We start from the raw sequence: 14,241 nt of genomic DNA, 5'->3' as shown, positions 1-14,241 counted from the left end.
TCAACCTCCTTTGATTCAAATTGTTCAATGACCGAGCGTCTAAAATCCACCACAGGACCCAATATTTGCTATCAAATTTCAACATTCGTCGGATAAATGCACATAAATAAATTACAAGAACATTTCGACGCAATAACAAATGAAAAACTAATTGGTCAATGCGGGTGTTAACCTCCCGTTTCGGAATTTTTGCGAGCGCGTGAAAATCCTCACACGACAAACACAGGGGACATCCGAATGTCACTTCGTCTGCTGCCCCACAATTCCCTAGGCGCATGCGCGTCGTGGGATCTTCTTTTTGGGAGTTCGTGGACGCATACGAAAAGACAATGTGAAAATAAACTCGTAAAGCGATTACGACAATTGATCCCAATTACCATAACACCAATGCGATTAGCGCTAATTAAATGCAATTGCCGTTATAGCCTTGTTACAATACGATGTGAAACATGGAGTTTCCCAGAAATCTGACGCTCCTTAAGTCGCTAGATACTTCCCGGAAAAAGTAAGCGTTTGAGAGTCGCAGAGTTCGCTTGAAAGAGACGCTATCCTAAATTCAAAGTTTGAATTATATATAAAACACAAGAATGATGATGAACAGCAATAAATGATGAGAAAGTTATTTACATTGAACCATGATCAGACAAAAGTTTTGTAACTGAAAGTTGGTATTACTAATGTGTAGTTGTACACTTATATTTTTATAGAACGACCAGTGAATATAAATTATTATTATTATTATTATCATTATCATTATCATTATTATTATTATTATTATTATTATTATTTTTATTATTATTATTATTATTATTATCATCATTATTATTATTATTATTATTATTATTATTATTATTATTATTATTATTATTATTATTATTATAACCGTACTCTTTTTATGTCCCCCAGTCTATGTTTTGCCCTGTCTGTTTTTTTTTGGTTTGTTGGTTTGCGTCAAACTTTAACATTGGCCATAACTTTTGCAAAATTGAAGATAGCAAGTTGATATTTGGCATGCGTGTGTATCTCGTGGAGCTGCACATTTTGAGTAATGAAAGGTCAAGGTCATCCTTCAAGGTCAAAGGTCAAATATATGGGGGACTAAATGTTTCACAAACACATCTTCTTCTTCTTCTTCTTCTTCTTCTTATTATTATTATTATTAATGCGCTCCGTTCTGTCAAGTTATCAGATTTAAATATACCGAAACTCCAGTGTGTTTGTGTTATTTACAGAGTCAAGTATTATTATTATCATCATATAAAAAATTATGGAGCCCTTGGACCATCATGTTTTAGGCCGTATGAAAGCCGCAAGGTTTTTGTCTCCATAAAAAGGCATAAATATAAAACAAGCCGTTCAGCGGCGGTAACAAAAGCGATCACTACAGTATGCGTCCCTACAAATACTGTTAAGGCCGTACTAGCTATCGTCCGTATAAAGTTTCAACCGCTCGGCCTCCATTTCAAATGTTACTGAAGTGTAAACTCGATTGTTTTCCGGCAATGACACCATTCTCTTTGCATGGAGGATTGGAGTTCAAAAAAAGATATCTTTGAAATTGAAGTGAATGCACGTTGGGATCAAGGTTTTTAGCGAAGGCAGTACAATGTTCGCATGGAAGCCGCAGATGAATATTCCCGGCGAGTTGTTTTTTCTCCATATATTTTACAAATTACACCGCACGGCGGCCGTACATAAATGAAGCCACTATAGTTTAAGTCAATATACATTCATCTGAGGACGTAAACATGTTATTGTCTGTAGAAAGTTAAAAGCGTGCGGAATCTGTGTCAAATGTGACTGAGACTTAACCAACCATTGTCTTAAAGGGTTCTTTTCACGGTTTGGTAAATTGACAAAATTGAAAAAAGTTGTTTCAGATTCGCATATTTTCGTTTTAGTTATGATATTTGCGAGGAAACAGTATTACTGAACATTTACCATAGTCCAATATAGCCATTATATGTATCTTTTGACGATTTGAAAACCTAAAAATTATAAAGCGTTGCAACGCGAAACGATTGAATAATTTGGAGAGTTCTGTTGTCGTTTTAATTTACGAAACTACGAAGATTGCTCATATAAGGTATAAAATACTTCATGTGTGTATACCCGGCGGAATAGCCGAGAGGGCTTTTGCGTTTTTACTTCAGACTAGCTCCAGGACTCCGGGGGTCACTGGTTCGAGCTCTGGTACCGGCTACTTTTTTTTCCTTTATTTAAGTTTATTCTTGATATTTTACTGGAGCTTTTAAGATCCAATGTTTACATTTATCAATATAAAGCATTTAATGACAAACTTCAAAATATGCCAAAATCTGTGAAAAGGCCCCTTTAATAATATTTGTCGACTTAAATTTAATCCTCGCTCTGGGAAAACGGGCTTTAGCGCATGCGTGTAGGGTCGTCTCACACTAGCATGTAAATTCTGCACAGGCTAATCAGGGACGACACTTTCCGCCTAAAGTGGATGTTCTCTTAGATTTTACTACCTGTTAACGAAAAATATAATAAAAGCGGAAAGTATCCCGCTTGCATGGCATGCTAATATGGGATAACACTGATGCAAGACGAGTCTGGATTTTTGTTCAGAAGAAACTTTCATTAAACCAACATTTCCGTAAAGCGGAAAGTGTCGTCCCTTATTAGCATGTGTGGACTTCACAGCATTATCTGGGGTGACAGTTTACGCACATGCATTAAGCCCCGATTTCCCAGAGCGAGGCTTATTTAAGAGTGTATCAGTCGGGTACCTGTATCGTTATCTTTAAGCCAGTCATTGTCTGCGTGTACTCGAAATATTATAACTGCAAACAAATTCGTAAAATCGTGAGAAAAATCGTCATTGCTTATGAATCATCAATAATTCACAATGTTACAATGCTTCAGGAAATTAACCACGTTTTTGAACGTTTAAAGTAAATATTGGAGCAAGTAAGAATCAACAGCGTGAGCAAATCGCTCGAGACTGTTCTCACGCCATCTACATTCAATATCTTGAATCCTATTACAAACCAAACGTACAAACATTGAAAAAAAAGTCCTAGGTTTTCTTTCTGTATAACGCACCATACAAATACTATGGTTCTTTCTTTACGTTAAACGCCCTGCATGAATATTGTTGTATTTTCTTAACGTATAACCCGCCGTAAGGACAGCGGTGCTTATTACTTACCTACAACGTATTTACGTATATTGTTTTAATAAATAATTAAACCAACTTAATGAATATTGGTGTACACGTACTAATATCTATACTATCCGGATATTAATGCATTTTCTTTACGTATTACTCTTTATACGGATGTTGTCGTACTTTCCTTTTACGTAAAACGCACTACCGGTATACGGATATTTTTGTATTTTCTTTACGTATAACCCACTGTACGGGTTTAGTTGTATTTTCTTCATGCACAACGCACCAAACAATATAGTGCTTTATTTTCGCTACGTATTAAACGGAAATTATTTTATTTTCTCGGCGTATAACGAACTATACTGATTTTGTTGTGTTTTCTTCACGTATAGCGCACCATACATATAGTGTAATTATTCAATACGAATTTTTTCAACATATTTTAAGGATGTTGTTAAATTTTCTCTACGTATTACGCACTTAACGGATGTTGTTCTTTTTTCTATATGAATAATGCGCCATACTTAAAGTATTGTATTTTCTTTACGTATAACTCACTTTATGGACATTGTTGTATTTTCTTTATGAAGAACACTCACAGCAGATTGTGTTTTATCTTCTCACGTATAAGACACTATACGGATAATGTTGTATTATATTTTATTAAAAAAAGATACCTTTTGGATAAACAAGCGCGAGGTAATAATATATAACTGAAATCGAACGTCAAGAACAAGTAAGTGCGATTTAAAAAATAAAATAATCGTGCTAAAATCTTTTTCAACTCGTATAAACTCACAAAATGTAACAGATGCGCCACCTGTTTCCACACGCGGCCACGCTTCATGACACTGAAGTTATCCCCGCACATTTTTGTGACATGTAGAAAATGTAAAATTATAACGGTAAATATTAATTCCATGTCCCCATATCTCTTCCAATAAACTTCCTTATAAGGTCTGTTCATTCTGGCCAGTGTCGTCAATTTGCGGTGTCACACAGGCGATTGTATTAATGATGCAGACGAGAATCAAAATGCCACGCGCCAAATAATAGAAACATCTTCACGGTCGCGTGGTTGGCACGCGACACGAGCAGGTGTGCCTGTTACTAAAAATAGCATCTCGCTGGCGCGTGAAGGCAACTCACTATGAGGGAAAACCCCATATTTTATTCGGAGCTTGAATTTATCAAGCGCGTATCGATTATTTGTCGAGTTTGAACGCTGAGTGTCGCCGTAGCCAGAGTGTCACAGTTATTGTTTATTGCCGATCATTTGTTGGTGTTTACATCTCAAATTCGGATGACACTTGTCAATATTAAATATGAACGCTACTACTGGCAGTTAACGAAATAGTAAGTCTTAATACGGGAATTGACAGGTTGTGGTCCAGATGTTTGATCAAGGACTGCGTTTGTGATATCTTTGGCTTCAATCATTGATTTTATACGTATGAACGAATATACGAAAATCTTATTGTTTCGTTGTTTGTTCGCCATGTCGGATTTAAGCACATGTCTTATGCAAGCAGTGAATGTAAGATCTTCATGCATTTGGTGTCAAGATGATGATATATTTCATTCGTTATAATAATCGAAAAATAATTAAATGATACAAAAATTTGGTAATATTTGTAAAACACAAAACAGTTAGTTATAATATTTTTTAGACAACGTAGAATTAAGAAACATGAAACGGGTTAAATCCTCCTTCAATGAAATTTGAACATGTGAATAATATGTTACATTGAAACTTGTAAGACAATATCACACTTTATATTCTTGATATCTATTAAAGAATGGAAGCTATTTGTAGGGTTCGGTAGATATACGATTTTAATTCACGCAAAATCGATAATCTATCGAAATAAATGTATTTTCTCTTAATTGAAATCTTTTAAACCAATGTTTGCATTTTCGGGGTTACACTACATAATTTCTCGGGAATAATAACATTATAACGACAATATAACGCCGTCATTTAGAAGTAATTCAGGCAAAATGGTCCTACTTAAACTGAACATCAATTAAATTTAATGAAACATTTCCTGGTTTAGTGGAAATGGTCAACCAAATACATTCAATACGATCGAGTAAAATTATTACAATGAAACACTCCAATTCGCCAATATGGTAAAGCGATAAAATTAGCGCGAGTTATGGTGAAATGTTAGCGCAAAAAGTTCAACAAAAGCAGTTCATCCAGTATGTCTCAGAAAGACCAAGTCAACATCACGATGAATGCTCACGACTCCCTCAATGAAATTGACCCCAGCCCGCCCGACACTGTACATTTATCTATGAGAACACTCAGCCGGCCCGTGTATATATTCATTTGATCAAATTCACACGGGAGTGAGTGCAACACACGACTCGACAACCGTGGGTAAAATATCAGCTAAACGTTCACTTCTGCTTTCCCACGGTCACGCGCGAATCGCACGTGCCATGCAGTGGATTGTCGTCTGATAGTGGTTTTTTACTACAAAATGTGTAAATCTATATTTCGGTTTACGTCGAATATACGCAAACATTGTTTATGTATTTCTGTGAACGAACGATAAACGATAACGCAATATTACCGATACACGTAGGATTTAATAACCTGACTCCAAGTGTCAAAACTAAACTTAAAAGGCGTGCATCACTATAATTGATTTTGGGGAAATGTCAAACGAAAGATTTCCATATCGATTAGTTGCCATAACAGCGTCTACCGATGGCTGCGGGATCAATGGACGAAGATCGGGAACCAATGAGCGCGCGCGGGAGAACGCGCCAGCAGCCAATTAAAGAATAGCAAGCGTGTTGTCGTCTGCAGTTAATACGGAACTAACAATAGAAGGGCGGTGCGTGATTCGCTGAACGAGGGTCTTTAATTTTCAGCATCGCTACGACACAAGTCATACATACTTGGAACCGTCGTTCGTATAAGTCGGACATCCGGACTTCTTGTGCGATATAGATTAAATAATTGTTTTGTTTCTGTGCATCGGTATAAATTCGTACGGTCATTATGAAGCGGAGTATAAGTCATTCGGACGATGATGAGGACGATGTGTTCGACGAGAGGATTAAATCAGGGTAAATATTATAAATAACATTTGTTTTAATTTCAGTTCTGCATTCACGTGTCATGTTTTTATTGAATTGTTTGTGTATTTACAACTTATTGATTCATGCACTTAGTATAGAGAAAATACTTGTACAGTAAAATAAGCAATACGCACTTGGATTTTATTTTAGAGCGACATCATTTATATGAATAAATATTAAAATCGAAATAAAATAACTTTAATAAATTTAAATAGTTTCAAGGTCGGCGTCAGCGTCATACGTTGCGTGTGCGCGTGTTTCAGCGACGCGCGTGTTTAATGTTCGTTCCACGTTCACACGTGTTTGCGTTTTCGCACTGTTCTTTCCTACATGCCTGTTGACGTATTTTTTTAACGTATTGCACGTTCTTCATGTACAACATTTACGTGCGTTTGTGGACAAATTTTGACGACGGCGCGTTTGTTTACGCGGCCAACGTTCCGATGTGTTTGTGGGCGTAAAATTAATAGCAAAATCAGCGTGTTAGTTCACTATTACGCTTTACAAGTACGTGTAAAAGTATGCGTGATTGTACAACGAAGTACGTGTTTTTTTACGTGTACGTGTTTGTTTATGTGTACGTGTTTCTGACTTCAGGTCGCCGTCCCAAAGCTGTCAGATCACGGACAGAAAAAAGCGGCGCGGGGTAAGATCCGTACGTCAATCTTTAATTTTATTATAATTAATACATGTAATCAATCTTCAAAGGGACTTGCTCACAAATTTTCGTATTAAAAAAGCACCGTCCTTATATATGTTTACTTTCAAATCTTATATATGTTGCATATTACTATATCCGGTACTTGAACCCGGGACCTCTGCAGGCGAAAACTAATGCGTTTCGTCTGGGTCACGCAGACTTGATCATTTCCCAGTGACATATAATATCTATCTGAGTAATCAAGGTATTTTCCTAAATATCGAGGAAAAGCGTTACAAACGTTATGGTTTTACCAATTTTTTAGAATGAGGATAATCCTTAAATAAACCAATATTATAAACATTTCATTAGTCAGGAGAGTTATTTTGCTTTTTTAAACATAATGTATGTATTCTTTTTGGAATCTATGAAAATCATTTTGAAAATCGCCATTTTACCAAACTGTGAACAAGTCGCTTTAAAGTAATTACTCATTCACATGACGTCAATATTATTTCCGTAACAGTATACGTTGGCAGAATATTTATTTAATGACATATAAATGTAGACTATTTAATAGTGCACGTGTCGCTAGCCCGAATACTATGTTAGCTTCGGCAGACAATCTACCCTAACGGCATGGGGCGGAATACTAGTCAGTTATTAATGTTCATAGGTACAAACTTCATAGAAAACTTCGTTATAATCTAAAATATAAGATCGAAATGTAAGTTGTTTATAAACAGTGCTACTTATTAATGATTTTAAAGCATCAACGAATAACGAATACTACGAAGAAATCATTTATTTCAATACTTTTATAAAAACAGTGCATTTCTTTTCAGGTCATTGAGAAACGTCGTCGGGACCGAATAAACAACAGTCTTTCCGAACTTCGTCGGCTCGTTCCGTCTGCATTCGAAAAGCAGGGCTCGGCTAAACTCGAGAAGGCCGAGATCCTACAGATGACGGTGGACCATCTGAAAATGCTGCACTCCAAAGGTGAGAGCTGCATGATAAGCGTTTGTAATTCTCAGTTTTCGTCAATATTTAACATGAGATTAACACTGTCGTCCATCGCGAGGATATTTATGCAGCTGATATAATTTTCATACACATACATGTATACATAAATAATAATAATAATATGTATATAAATAATAAATATGATGATGATAATAATAATTATAATAATAATTATAATAATAATACATATATAAAACTGACGGTTATTTAAACGGCATATTGTCTGTTCCAGGCGTCAACGGCTACAACTTCCCGGATCCGCACAGTCTCGCTCTGGACTACCGCAGTATCGGCTTCCGGGAATGCCTGGCGGAAGTGGCGCGCTATCTGATGACGGTGGAGGGGATGGACTTGCAGGACCCGCTGCGGCTGCGCCTGCTCAGTCACCTGCAGTGTTTCGCCACGCAGCGGATGTCGTCTGTGAAGTCAACTTTCCAAAACTCAACGTGGAACTCGCTAAATTCTATGACGTCACACACGACCATGAACACACTCAACGCGGCGAATCAGTACGCCGGAAACGGAATGTCGACCATGACGTCAATGCTCCAACATTCCAACCCTGCGGATCAGATCGCCATGTCGACGCACGACTCTATTCCCGGTGTGTCCTCGGTTTCATTCAGTGACTCTCGTATCAGCCAATCAGACAGTTCGTTACATAACTCAATGCGGCTGCCGCTGCAGTCGACAATGGGGTCTCACGCGCACATGACCTCGAATTCCGGACAGTTGCTCAATCAGCAGTTTCACTCGGGGTTCCCGATGTTGAACATGAACTCTATGATGTCTCCAAACAGCGCGCAGTCGTACAATGCGGCAGCGGGAAACCTCAACCAACTGGGATCAGTAAAGCCATATCGACCGTGGGGCTCCGAAATAGCGTACTAGTGACATTCGGAGAATGCGTTCTTGTGACGCCGAGCCCAAATATCGAATACCAGCGATACTGGGACCGGAGATTCCCTATTTAAGCGACCTTGGCTTAAGGATCCAATGCAGGTTATACTTGTTCGGCGATTGCGTTCGAATGAAACTCGTACCTACGAATAGTGATATTTTGCTGTCTTTGGATCGCGGAATTGTCACTTTGGGACATGCGATCCCGTATAAGTCTGCGAAATCATATATAACATGTAATAGTGTGTGTTTGCTATATGCACGTATATCAACACAGGAGCTATTTGAAACTTGCGGTCAAGTGTTCACAATGAACGCTTTAACGATGCGCTGTGAACGCATGAACAAATGTGTAAATTGTATAGTGACTCTATACATGACTCATTTTTAAAGCAAGACTTTGCTCACCTCGACCAAATGACATTCAACAGAGCGGATCAGTTCGTCACGTAGATTCGTTATTGTTAATCATTCTATGGATTGCACAACAACCAGAAGTAAAGTTTTCATGATCGGAATCATTTTACCCACTTTCTGGGAAAACCGGGCTTAAAACATTATTTAATGTATCGTCGCATATAAGCTTGTGCCAACTGCTCAGCTTATCTGAGGCGACACTTCACGCACATGCATTAAGCCCAGTTGTCCCAGAACGTGGCTCGTTTTTTACTCCTACGTCATGTTTTTCGAGTATATATACTAAGTGACGCCGGAACCGTTTTTCAGAAAAAGGAATGTATGCAAATTGAGGACACATCGAATTGTTTTATCTCGAAGAAATAACAATCGGCTTTTCGAATTCCGCTGTTTGCATATTTGTGTAGAACACTATCTTATTACAGTGAATTGTGTTACAAAGAATAACTATGCAATTTTGTATTTCATTCAATATCAATCTTTTTTCCACTTTATATGTTTTATGCAGAACTCACTGATAATTATACTTGTCAACTCCAACGGGCTTTAAAGTGCAATATTTGTCATCATGCTTTGTTGTTTATATATGAATTCGAAACTACTGAATGAAACAACATTGTTGACAATTCTTTGTATACAGTTATATGTTAATTAACGGGATATGCTTACTGGTAATTTCCCGCGTTTTGAAAGTGCTTTTTCCGAATTTGTATGTGCTTATTTTCATTATTTATTTTCTATTTTGTTCGTTTATTTTATTATTTTTGTTTTGTTACTTTTTACACAACTGTACATGATTGTAATCAAATATTTGACAGAAGTGCTTTTTAAATACATGTGATAGAAATAAAATGTGCGTTTTTCTGAGTGGTTAATTCATGCAATAACCGTTTTGGTTTTTAAGCAATATTAAACAACTCCGTGCACAAATAAATAAAGCTAAAAGGAAAGTATTTACTCATACGGCTCAAATATGTCTGTCCGACATCAGTTTAGAATTGTTTAAAGGGGCCTTTTCACAGATTTTGGCATGTATTGAAGTTTGACATTAAGTGCTTTATATTGATAAATTTAAACGTTGGACATAAAAATCACCAGTAAAAAAAACACAATAATCCAATTTAAAAAAGAAGAAAAAAGTAACCCTTAACTGGGCGAAAACCACTGACCCTTGGAGTGCTGGATCTTAAAGTTTTCCGCTTAGACCACTCGGCCATCCGTGCTCTAGCTATGTGGAAGTGTATGTTTTATTCTATATAAGCAATCCTCGTAGTTTCACAAAATATAACGACAACAACAGAACTTTCCAAATTATTCAATCGTTTCGTGTTGCAACGCTTTATAATTTTCAGGTTTTCAAATCGTCAAAAGATGCATATAATGGATATTTTAGAGCAAAGTAAATGTTCTGCAGTATTACTGTTTCCTCACACATATCATAACTAAAACGAAAATTGGCGAATCTGGAACAACTTTTTATTATTTTGTCAATTTACCAAAACGTGAAAATGACCTTTTTAAAGGGATAATTGCATAAAAAAACGTAGGGGACGTCGTGTTTTATCTGTAATAAAATATTTACGCCCTGGTATTAAGGCGACCTTATCAGGTTTATGTAAATTGACAAAATTAGAAAAAAAAATGTTTCAGAATCGCAAAATTCTGTTGTTGTCGTTATATTTTGTGACACTACGAAAATACATCTCTCATTCTGTGCGAACGGGTGGCCGAGTGGTCTAAGCGTTAGACTTCTACTCCAAAGGTCAGTGGTTCGAGCCCAGTTTAGGGTTACATTTCTTTCTTTCTCTAATTGTATTCTTGTTTTTACATGAGCTTTTTAGATCAAATGTTTACATTTATCAATATAAAGCATTGAATGACAAACTCTAATACATGCCAAAATCCTTGAAAAGGTCCCTTTAATTCATGTGCGCAAAGTGTCGTCCCAGATTAGCCTCTGCAGTCCGTTGGAATTGCGTTATGAAGATACCTCATTTAATCGAAAAGTATCATAACAGCAGAAAGTTTCGTCCCTGGTTAGCCTATGCGTACTTCAAGGGTTAATCTGGGACGACATTTTACGCTTCTGCAGTAAACACGGTTTTCTAAGAGGGATGATCATTTAATTTAGTTCTAACGTTTGCAACGTGTGACACATAATTACGCTGGTCACCCCAGATGTGCGAGAAAACGAGTGTATGCAACACCTATACGAATCGGACATGTCCAAACGTTTTTGCACTAATCAAATAACTATCTAATCTTACATTTCACAGAACTGTTTGTTTTCAAGACATATACAAAAAAACGATGACAATTCTCAAAATGATATTACTCGTACTAGCGGTCACTTACTCGTACTAGCGGTCACAAGTCAGGACATAGAATAGTATTAGGCTCGCTCTGGGACACGGGGCTTAATGTACGTGCGATAGGTTTAGTCCCAGATAAGCCTGTGCAGTGCGCATAGGCTGTCGTGGACGACCTTTTCCTCTTGAACTTGCGGAAGGAAGAAAATTCCTTTAAACGAAACAAACTATTAAAGCAGAAGGTGTAAGCAGAAGGAGGGAGACATGGGTATGCTGAATCTACTAAATCTGCAACTGATGTCTTACCCTTTTTGAATGAATTAAACCACGAAAGCGAAAGAATATCAATCATTTTAAAGTTTATTCGTTGAAATATATTTGCGCACAAAGAGCGGTAAGAAGAGTTGGTGCATAGGAATAATTCACAACGGTTAACTCCCCTCTTCTTTCAATGCGAGTTTGCGCGAAACGATGGCAAGATGCTCTCTACCATAACTAGGCAACTAGCCCGTATGGACGGGCGATCATTATCAAAGTATATGCACACATTCCATAGAAAATATCTCTGCTTCTCAATTAGAAGTGCTCTTGATTTCATCTTTGGTTGTTCATCTGACTTCATTCAGTTTATGTTGCTAGTTTAAAGAGAAGACACGCGGAAACGTGTCTATATAAGAATATTAGTCAACTTGGTTACGGGCGGAGACACATGGGCACACACACGGTTAAGCTTATTACAATAACGTCAATGAAGTTAATATATTTTGAGACCAAGCACACTCACAAGGGTATCATGTAAACCGTCTACGCAGTACGCACAATACAAAGAGAACGCTTTTAGTATAAATTACTATTTCGTTCAGTTTTCTTGAGGGAAGGATTTCCCCTATCAATTTTGAGATCACATTTCAAGGTAACTAGGACAAACGATACATGTATTACAAAATCTCATAACAGTTTCACATATTGATGACTTTGATTCATGTTAGAGAAGGGTGGGGGTAATACAAACATGTTTTTATGTAATTCTGGGACTAGTGGTACGATGCTGGTCTAAGAATCGATGCTGGTCTAAGAATCCGAAGGTCCCTGGTTCGAATCCCGCACAGCCACCATAATTTTCATGAGAAAAAAAAGCACACACTTGCTCCTCTCCACCAAGGAGTATAAATGGGTACCTGTGAGGGAAATAAGCCAGTGTGCAGACTGCATACTGCGCCAAATGAAAACGGACTACTTGTATCACATTGATCTGGGGGTGGGGGGGGGGGGGTATATGCCAATGTCGAGAAGACTATTAACCCATGCATTTACCATTTATGGTAAATTAAGAGTGCACAATTGTACAGGACTGTTTCATTCAAGGTATTATAATTACATAAAGTGTGTTTTGGTGCCAACACTTTATTGAAGGCGAGAATTAATCAAAGATTTGCTGTGTATCTTACGAAATATAAATGTGACAGTTGTAAAAACACAATGTATATTATAACATTAACCTTACAAAATGTTTGCCTCGCCATCGCTGCCATTGTCAGAGAATACACATGTACCAAGCATGTTGCAGTCAAACATGGCGATATCTAACGAGGCTCGATTGGTCATTGGCGGCTCCGGTACTACTTACATGTACCTCGGGTAAGTATACTTAAATGTTCCCATGGTACATGAAAATATACTAATACGTACCCGGCCAGTTAAGACAATACTCGAGTTTTATTCCCGCCTCAAATCCGTTGTCTTAAAACGCGCTACGGAAAACGAAACAAAATTCTCTTTGATAAAAAAACTTCCTCATGCTTTTTTGAGCAGGAGTTTTGATAATATAGAGGCCATTTTACAAATTATTGACCTTGACATAATTAATTTGAAAAAAAAGCCACCAACAACCAATATAACGTTAGAATTCCCTGGTACGTTTCAGTATATTTTCCGTAATCGGGGTACATTTAAGTATACTAAGAGTACCTGATGTACATTTAAGTAGTACCCTGGCCGAAAATGACATATCAAGCTCTAATGAGCCCTTGGCCTGTATTCACCAAGCAATTCTTAGACTTAAGTCTAACAATAAAGAATATTCTTTAAATTGATATATTCAAGAATTTCTTTAATTTTGATTAAAACTTGTTATTAAACACCTCTATCTATGGCATTCTTCATGTAGAGCAGTACCAGTGGAGGCAAATATATTCAAACACTGCATGCATTTTTCTTGGTTCCAAATCTTTCTTTTTTCTTAATTAAGTCTAAGAATGGGTTGGTGAATACAGGCCCTGTTTGGGGAAACTGGACTTAATGCATGTCCATAAAGTGTCATCCAAGATAAGCCTGTACAGACCACACAGGCTAATAAGGGAGAAAAGGCATGTTCGTTAAGTGTCATCAAAGATAAGCCTGTACAGACCACACAGGCTAATAAGGGACACCACTTTCCGCAAAAACTGGATTTTTGTCAACAAGGGATTTTCTTTAAGAAGAAAAATTAATATAAAAGCGCACGTGTCGTCCCATATTAGCCTGTGCGGACTTAAAAGACTTTAACAAGTAATCGTTACATGTATGTACAAAGACTGTTTCCGCTTTTACAAGCAATCGGTATGTAGATTTTGAGATTAGTGCACACATTCCTTTAACCAATTCCATGTCCCATTATTAACCTAACAGACTTGCATAGTAGCAGAAAACTTTACATGTATTTATATAAATGTGTAGGT

The 14,241-nt window shown here is 37.2% G+C and overlaps 1 protein-coding gene across 2 annotated transcripts; it reads left to right on the top strand.

Annotated features, from left to right (window-relative positions):
• Nucleotides 1-5,462: 5,462 nt before the first annotated feature.
• On the top strand, nucleotides 5,463-10,079 carry LOC127867816 (hairy/enhancer-of-split related with YRPW motif protein 1-like). Of its 2 annotated transcripts, none has more exons than XM_052409300.1 (4): nucleotides 5,463-6,220; nucleotides 6,830-6,878; nucleotides 7,718-7,874; nucleotides 8,131-10,079. In XM_052409300.1, the coding sequence occupies exons 1-4, from the start codon at nucleotides 6,153-6,155 to the stop codon at nucleotides 8,787-8,789; spliced, it is 933 nt and encodes a 310-aa protein (XP_052265260.1). In that variant the 5' UTR covers nucleotides 5,463-6,152; the 3' UTR covers nucleotides 8,790-10,079. The 2 variants fall into 2 exon arrangements, with proteins under 2 accessions (XP_052265260.1, XP_052265251.1); XM_052409291.1 differs by having other exon boundaries at nucleotides 6,830-6,887.
• The last annotated feature ends 4,162 nt before the right edge of the window (nucleotides 10,080-14,241 follow it).

The sequence above is a fragment of the Dreissena polymorpha genome, chromosome 1, assembly GCF_020536995.1.
Source record: "Dreissena polymorpha isolate Duluth1 chromosome 1, UMN_Dpol_1.0, whole genome shotgun sequence".
In the NCBI taxonomy this organism is placed as follows: domain Eukaryota; kingdom Metazoa; phylum Mollusca; class Bivalvia; order Myida; family Dreissenidae; genus Dreissena; species Dreissena polymorpha.
Note: the sequence above shows the minus strand (reverse complement) of the source record. Positions and strands in the feature narration are given on the sequence as shown.